At 43.7% G+C, this 8,856-nt stretch overlaps 1 protein-coding gene and 1 pseudogene across 1 annotated transcript; both read right to left on the bottom strand.

Annotated features, from left to right (window-relative positions):
- Window positions 1-3: 3 nt before the first annotated feature.
- On the bottom strand, window positions 4-1,335 carry LOC119889687 (E3 ubiquitin-protein ligase TRIM47-like; the record flags this gene model as incomplete). Its single annotated transcript, XM_038700510.1, is given in 3 exon segments — window positions 4-467; window positions 470-967; window positions 1,331-1,335. Coding segments are annotated over 2 exon segments (960 nt in total), but the record flags the coding sequence as incomplete, so codon positions are not given.
- Window positions 1,336-6,015: 4,680 nt separating this feature from the next.
- On the bottom strand, window positions 6,016-7,987 carry LOC119915165 (annotated as a pseudogene).
- Window positions 7,988-8,856: the final 869 nt, after the last annotated feature.

Here is an 8,856-nt window from a genome sequence, read left to right as displayed (position 1 = left end):
CCAGTCCTTGGTGGGTGGAGGGTGGATGTTCAGGCACTGGACACTCTGGAGAAGATGGAGGTGGTCTTCAGAGCGTGAGAGCTGCTCCACCTCAGTCCTTCTCTTGATCAGCTCAGAGATTTCCTGTTCCAGCTCTTTGATGAAGCCTTCAGCCTGTTGCTCTGTTGTTCTCTGCTTCTCTTCGATGGTGTCGATGAGCTCGTTTAGGCCTCTCTGAACAGACTGCATCAGAGAAGAGAAGACCTGAACACCTTCTCCTACCTCTCTGTCTGCATTTTCCTTGCTGAAGGTGACCGAGTGTTTGATCTCCTCAATCTTTAGTCGTCTCTTCTGGATCATCTGCTGAATTTCAGCCTCTGTCTTCCCCAGCTCGGCCTTCTTTCCTTCATATTCTTCCTTCAGAGGAACAACATCGTGCATCTTGTGGTCTAAAACAGTGCAGAGCATGCAGACACATGTCTGGTCGGTTTACAGAACAGCTCCAGAGGTTTATCGTGCTTCGTACACATCCTGCCTTCCAGGTTCTCCACAGGGTCGATCAGCTGATGTCTTTTCAGGCCTGAAGCTGTCAGATGAGGCTCCAGGTGAGTCTCACAGTAGGAGACCAGACACACCAGGCAGGACTTCAGGGCCTTCAGTTTGGTTCCAGTGCAGACGTCACAGGGAACTTCTCCTGGTTTGGACACTTGTTGCTCTGAGCTGCGTCTCCTTGCTTCCTGTTGCGCTTTCTCTCTAAACTGAGCAGCCATCTCAGAGATGAAAGTGTTGATGTGCAGCTCAGGTTTTGTGGTAAAAACCTCTTTACACATGGGACACTTCCATGCGACATTGACATTCCAGTGTTCAGTGATGCAGTTTTTGCAGAAGTTGTGTCCACATGGTATGGTGACAGGATCAGTGAACACATCCAGACAGATGCAGCACAGGAACTGATCTTCAGACAGCAGACAGCTGGCAGCAGCCATTTCTACACACCAAGAACAAAAGTGAAAGAGTGAAGAAATTCAAACAGAACTTTTTTGTTTGATAAAACAATAGGGACCTATGGTAGTTTAGCTGTTCTCCTGACTTTGCAGGACAAGACGAATAGTCACCATTGGTAAACAACCTGCTTAAAGGAGCCTGCTCAGTATTTAAGAAGAAATCAAAGATGCCAGAGCCAGAGGTGGAACTAAGTTCCTATTTTGAAATTTACTAGAAAGATTCAAATCTTCAGATGATTGAGGGACTAATTATAAGGACTTTTATGGTATGTCCCATACTAAATAAAAATATACGTTGGCATGTGTGGCAGACATTTATACTTTTTTAATGTAATAGCTGCACTCACCAGTGTTTGTCAGAGACACTGCAATATTGTGGAGAAATTCTGGGACTAAGTTTGTGAAATAACAGAAATTCTCAAATCTAGGAGACACTACTCCCAAGTCAAGATAAGAAAGTCTCAAATTTAATTGGCATCTGCATCTAAGAAGCCCTTGACAACTCCAGTCGTAGAATTCCCACCTCCTCATACCTAAATAACAAAGTAGGTTGATTGTCAATTGTCCGAAAATGACATATATACTCACTGGAAAGTACAACGAGAAAGTTACAGGAAAAAGTATGTGAAGTCTTTAGAATCACCTGTACTTCTGCATAAACTGGTTATAAAATGTGATCTGATTTTCATCTATGTGACATCAATAGACAAACACAGTCTGCTTAAACTAATACTACACAAACAATTATATGTTTTTAGTGAACACACCATGTAAAAATTCACAGTGCATGGTGGGAAAAGCCTGTGAACGTAGGAGCTTGAAGTCAGGAATAAGCCAACCTCGAGTCCAATCAATGACACGAGATTGGAGGTGTTGGTTAGAGCTGCCCTACCCTATAAACAACACACCAATTTTAATTTTACTATTCTCATGAAGCATTGCCTGATGTTACCAAGCCTCAAACAAAAGAGCTTTCAGAAGGCCTAAGATTAAGAAGTGTTGACTTGCATAAAGCTGGAAAGGGTTACAAAAGTACCTCTAAAAGCCTTGATGTCCATCAGTCCACAGTAAGACAAACTGTCTATAAATGGAGAAAGTTCAGCACTGTTGCTACTCTCCCTAAAAGTGGCCATCCTGCAAAGACGACTTCATGAGCACAGCGCAGAATGCTCAACAAGGCTAGTGAGGATCCTAGAGTGTCAGCTGAAGACTTACAGAAGTCTCTGGAACATGCTAACATCTCTGTTGACGAATCCACGATCCGTAAAACACTAAACAAGAATGGAGTTCATGGGAGGACACCACGGAGGAAGCAAATTCTGTCCAAAAAATAACACGTCTGAAGTTTGTACAAGAACACCTTGATGTTCCACAGCACTACTGGCAAAATATTCCGTGGACAAATGAAACCAAGTTGAGTTGAACACACAATTCTATGTGTGATTGCAAAAAAGCACAGCACACCAACATATAAACCCCATCCCAACATTGAAGTATGGTGGAGGGGGAATCATGGTTTGGGCTGCTTTGCTGCCTCAGAGCCTGGAAGGGTTGATATCATCAACGGAAAAATGAAGGACAATGTAAGACCACATGTCCGCCAGCTGAAGCTCAACAGGAGATGGGTGAAGCAACAGGACAACAAAGTAAATCACAGAACGACTTCAGCAGAAGAAAATACGACTTCTGGAGTGGCCCAGTGAGAGTCCTGACCTCAACCTGACTGAGATGCTATGGCATGCTGTGGCAAAAGAGAGATTCACACCAGATATCTCAAAAATATAGCTGAATTGAAACAGTTTTGTAAAGAGGAACGGTCCAAAATTCCTCCAGACCTTTGTTTAGGTCTGACGTGTAACTACAGGAAACATTTGTTGAGGTTACTGCTGCCAAAGGAGGGTCAACCAGTTATTTAATCCAAAGGTTCACCCTGCACTGTGAAGGTTTACAAGTTGTGTTCAATATGAAGATGAAAACATATAACTGTTTGTGTGGTATTAGTTTAAGCAGACTGTGTTTGTCTATTGTTGTTACTTAGATGAAGATCAGATCAAATTTTATGACCACTTTATGCCAAATCTAGGTAATTCCTGAAGGTTCACATACTTTTTCCTGCCATAAAATAAGGACATTACGTAAGACATCTACAAAACGTTATTTAACTTAAAACATGTTAAACGGGACTTGAACTTTGGTCTCCTTAGTGAAAGTCCTGAGTTTACTTGACATACCATCCACCCCACCACCTCCTTACACTGACTTTGACACTATGTCACCTGACTTCTTCTGCCACGAGAGGTCACAGCCTAACAAAAAAATAAAATATGGGTCGTAACAAGCTGGTGCATAATCAACTTATACGGCCATTTTTCTGGTGAGGACTGGCTGTAAAAGAGATGCAGTGATTTTGCTGAAACAAGAACTCCAACAAGCTGACAAACCCATAACCTGATGTATTATCAGCATAAACAGTTGTTGTGACTGAATTTTGTAACAATCTAAAATCGTATCTTGAAAAGTGTTCTCAAACACAAACACTGGTGCATCTAAATTTATTATGGTATTATATATTTTTTGAGTTACAAAACCTTAAGGACAAGAAAATGAACTGAATGATGCAATTCACAAGAAGTTACTGGCTTAGAACAGCTGACTTTAGTGTTAATGCTGGTTGATGGAAAAAGGGAAGGATCTGCGGATGCAGAGTTTCTGTCAGCTGCTTGACAGGGGACACATAGCAATATTAAAAAACAGTTTTCAACATTTAAGTGGCTTTTAAAAATTATAGTTAATTATTTGATCTGTCCATACTTGAGCACATTACAGGACACATAAGAAGATACAGGAAACTACCAGTTGTGCCAGATCTTTTTTAATGCAACAGTAAACATTAACACCTGTACTCACCAGTGTTTGTCAGAGTCAGAGACACTGCTATGTTGCTGAGAAGGGCCAGATGGGTTCTTGAATTTTCTTTCAGAGACTTGTCCCCACGACGTCTGCCTTGCTGTGGCTCTGACAAACTTTCAGTTTCATTTCAGGAAGTTTTATTTAACCTTGCCTCTCTTTGCTGTGACCAGTACGTAAATCCTTGTAGGCAGACTTTCTGTCAGGCTTATACTTCCCACACAGCAGCAGACAGCATTTGATTGGTGTAGCTTGTTGTGGGCTGTACATATCTGGAGAGAAGGGGCTGCTGGAGAGCCTGATACCAGGGAAAACAACAGCCTTTTCCTGCCTTATTCATTGCTCCTCCTCCTTACTGCAGCTCTGTTGCTGATGTTTTGTTGCGTCCATAAGGTTTGATTTAAGTGACATGTTGTTGGCCCAAGATTATTTTTATTTTTGTGGGAGAAAACACCAAAGTTGTGTAATGGTGTAGCTTTGTTACCCTATAGCCTCTGTCCACTATCCTCCAAAAGAAAATGAAATTCCCATGCGTCATCTGGCCATTTTTGTACAGTTTGAACATTACACTGGTTAGTATTGGTCAAATGTGTATATAATGGAAAGTATCTTGGTACTCATTAGTGAGTTTATACTTCACTTTATACTTAATGGTGTTTTCCAGAGCATCTGAGGGGATTTGGGGGAGGAAACAAATCACATTTCTCATGTTCACAAGAAAGTATCTGGGGCTGACAGGAAAGTGTCTGGTGTGCATGAGATAATATCAGAAAGTATCTGGTGCGCATGAGGTTTTTAATTTTTTTTTGCCCATGTCCCCCATAGGTTCTCCATAGTAAACAAAGACTGCAGATTAAAAGAGGATGTTAACTAAAACTGTGAATTCAGCAGAAAAGCTGTGTATTTGAAACAGGAGTTGTGTTGCTCTGCCTTGGTTCATACAGGGACATTTGAGCTAGTTACAAGTATCAATAGAATTTTTAAAAAATCTAATCAAATTTGACCAACAAGAAATTCTAAACCTCCCTCCCTGTCCCTCACTGCCGTTCACTCTGCTCATTAAGGCTCCTTTCAAATATAACAGATAATCCAAAGCTTCAAATCATTATATTGATTAAAGACAAAAATTATATGGTGAAACTAATTTAGCAACGTTACGGCTGTCTGTGTGTCACTGCTGCTATGTTTCTCCCTACATGTGTTACACTGTGAGGCGGGGGATTGGCTGGTCTTCGGCAAGTCTGGCTGATCCCGCCTCCCACATCCGACGATCCTGATTGGAGCGGTGCACCAACCCTTCTCCAATCGCCGAGCTGCCTGCAGGACCGCCTTCGTGCCTTCTCTCTCAAATAGGCTGGTCTGCTGCTGGGTCGAGGAAGCTACCTTTTACCATGTAGTTTGCCCCGACGCTGGTCCTAACCTTGAACTCTGTGTGTGCGTGTCCTCAGTGGAAACAACCATTTCTGTGTTTGTTAGATCTGTGTGTTACTGAGAGTTGGTAACTCACCTGGGCTGATCCCAGTATTTGGTCTACAGAATTGGGCTAGGGGAAGCTCATCACTGATCACTCACACCTGTTAGCAAATACTTGTTTTAGAGACACTAGGTTTAGGGGTGCTGCGCTCCCTGTGTTTTGCTTTTGAACAACGGCTAGAGAGGTTTTTGTTTATTCTTTTCGAGTAGTTTAGTAATCCCTCATGTAGGAGGGATCTCTTTTTGTTATATTTGGTTCTTTGTTTTACGCAGCACCCACTTGCCCATTTTCTGTTTGACCATTTTGTGTGTATCAGACTGTTTAATAAATAATCTTTCCACCCATACCAAATCCATCTGGTTTATGTTTACGTCTCTCCTACCCCTAGAGAGCGGGGACGTAACAAGCAACATCGGACTAAAAGACATGTTTTTCCCTCTTGTAAAGCTTAGGTGATTGACAGTATTTCAAAAACTGGAAATTTGCAGTAATCAGTTTATTAAATCATAAATATAATTACATTTTGAATCCATATTCCACCTTCACTTTCCACTAAATAGCTTTACATCAGAAAAGAAGTCTGTTTTAAGGTTTGGCATTAGAGTATACTTGCTATTTGTAACAATGGTAGGTCCAGCAGGGTTTAGAGCTAATTAATCATATTGGAAATTGGTGTTGCACCAATTTAAAGCCAAGTAATGGGAGACATGACATTTGAGACACATCAGTATACAACAAAAACAACAAAGTTTAGCACCATTTCAAGCTATAGTCAGTGGTCAGGAACTCTTAGGAGGAGGTGGTAATCAGCAACCACCTCTGCACTTATTATTCAGCTTTTCCTAATGTGATTTCACATGCTGTTTGATGATTGAATATGATTACCACAATATACTACATTAAAACTAACAAATCTTTTAGGATTTTTGTGAAATTGATTCTGAAGTAATCAAATTCATGGCTCAAGTCAGAGTCTAAAAATGATCAGTCCACTCAATATGATTGACAGGAGAGATGATCAGTGGTGCAGAGTTTTTACCACCATCATTCAGACCAGGGTTGAAGTATGGAAAGAGTTTCTCACTGAAGCAGCAGCCAGTAAAGGAGTAGATAAGAACTGCAGCGTCTACGTCATAAAAGGAGACCAGACCCTCCTCATAATCCACAAACACCCCCACCTTCTGAGGCCGAGACTTCAGAGAGAGACGGACTGGAGGATCAGTCAGAGCTTTGTACTTAATTCTTCTCCTCAACCATATAGTCCAGTAACCTCATCAGGGCTCAGTGGGATGTCTTCTTTCCTGTTGATGACTCTCTGGCCACTCCTAGATCCCATTCAGTCTTTCCATTAACCTGAACCTCAAAGTAAAATCTGCCTGAAGAGAAACTCGGCTTTCCTAAAACACAGGGGTTGAGAGAAAATCTCTTTGGGTTGTTTGGGAGATTCTTCTGTATATCACGGGATTCAATTGTTTCCCATCATCAGACAGGATGAGCGTAGGATGTGCTGTATCAGGATCAAGAGTCACATTTATGGCATACTGCTGGACCCTCTTCAGCTCAGCTTCAAGCAGCTTCTTCATCTCTTTTACTGAGTTTCTCCTCCAGCTGATTCACAGCTCTCCTTATGGTCCCATCATGTGGTGGATGGATGCTGACCTCTGTCCAGTCCTTCATAGGTGGGGCACCATTCAGGCACTGGACACTCTGGAGAAGATGGAGGTGGTCTTCAGAGCGTGAGAGCTGCTCCACCTCAGTCCTTCTCTTGATCAGCTCAGAGATTTCCTGTTCCAGTTCTTTGATGAAGCCTTCAGCCTGTTGCTCTGTTGTTCTCTGCTTCTCTTCGATGGTGTCGATGAGCTCCTTCAGGCCTCTCTCAACAGACTCCTTCAGAGAAGTGAAGATCTCAACACCTTCTGCTATCTCTCTGTCTGCATCTTCCTCACTGAGGCCAACCGACTGTTTGATCTCCTCAATCTTCAGTCGTCTCTTCTGGATCATCTGCTGAATTTCAGCCTCCAACTCTGCCTTTTTTCCTTCATATCCTTCCTTCAGAGGAACAGTATTGTGCATTTTGTGGTCTAAAACAGTGCAGAGCATGCAGACACATGTCTGGTCGGTTTTACAGAACAACGCCAGAGGTTTATTGTGCTTCGTACACATCCTGCCTTCCAGGTTCTCCACAGGGTCGATCAGCTGATGTCTTTTCAGGCCTGAAGCTGTCAGATGAGGCTCCAGGTGAGTCTCACAGTAGGAGACCAGACACACCAGGCAGGACTTCAGGGCCTTCAGTTTGGTTCCAGTGCAGACGTCACAGGGAACCTCTCCTGGTTTGGACACTTGTTTCTCTGAGCTGCTGCTGCTGCAGGCTTCCTGCAGAGCTGACTGTCTGAACTGAGCAACCATCTCAGAGATGAAAGTGTTGATGTGCAGCTCAGGTCTTGTGGTAAAAGGCTCTTTACACATGGGACACTTCCATGCGACATTGACATTCCAGTGTTTCAGTGATGCAGTTTTTGCAGAAGTTGTGTCCACATGGTATGGTGACAGGATCAGTGAACACATCCAGACAGATGCAGCACAGGAACTGATCTTCAGACAGCAGACAGCTGGCAGCAGCCATATCTACACAACAAGAACAAAAGTGAAAGAGTGAAGAAATTCAAACGGAACTTTTTTGTTTGATAAAGCAATAGGGACCTCAGGAAGCTCCCAAATTGAAATCCTGAACCACAAAGTTTGGGTTTCAAGTCACTTAAAGTTGTAATGCGTTGTAATGCGTAAAACAATAGTTAATGCCATTGCAAAATATAAACCTCAATAGGGCGACGTGGATCCTGCTGCCACCGTGCTGCTCTGATGCCTTTGATGCCCACCTCTGTCAAAGCTGCCCAGCAATTCTGAGACAGAGCTCCCCTATGGTACAGACCAGTCCAGTCTTGCTGACCTATCGCCAGCGTCCTGTATTGTGGTCCAGTCCCGGCCGACTCCAACCCCCAGTTTCCAGTCGACGGCCTCCAGTCCTGTGGCCCAATTGACGGTCTCCAGTCCTGTGGTCCAGTCGACAGTCTCCAGTCTCCAGTCTTATGGTCCAGTCAATAGTTGTGGCTGTCCAGTCGATGGTCTCCAGCTGTCCTGTTGCCTGCCATGGTTCCTCCTCTCCCTTTGCAGGTCCTCAGCCCTGCAGCCCTGTCTCTGGTTCCCTGTTCTGCTGCTTCACTGCTGGCCTTCAGCTCTGCTCGATCTCTGAAGAGGTTTGGCCTTCATAGCCACCCACAAGATGGGTTCCGTCCTCATCGCCGGCCTCCTGCCTGACTTCCTGAGGTACCCAGTCTCCTGCCTGGTCTCCGGTTTCTGCCTTCACTCTTGCCCGCCTGCCCTGCTCTGCCTACTGGTTAAACCTCCAGGTCAACCTCCTGACCTGTTTAGCCCATTGGTTTGACCTCCAGGTCGTCCCCCCTGAACTGCCCAGCCCCTATGTCCTGCCAACAG

The sequence above is a fragment of the Micropterus salmoides genome, unplaced genomic scaffold, assembly GCF_014851395.1.
Source record: "Micropterus salmoides isolate LMB-PRFRI ecotype aquatic unplaced genomic scaffold, ASM1485139v1 Ms_hic_scaffold_1, whole genome shotgun sequence".
NCBI lineage: Eukaryota > Metazoa > Chordata > Actinopteri > Centrarchiformes > Centrarchidae > Micropterus > Micropterus salmoides.
Note: the sequence above shows the minus strand (reverse complement) of the source record. Positions and strands in the feature narration are given on the sequence as shown.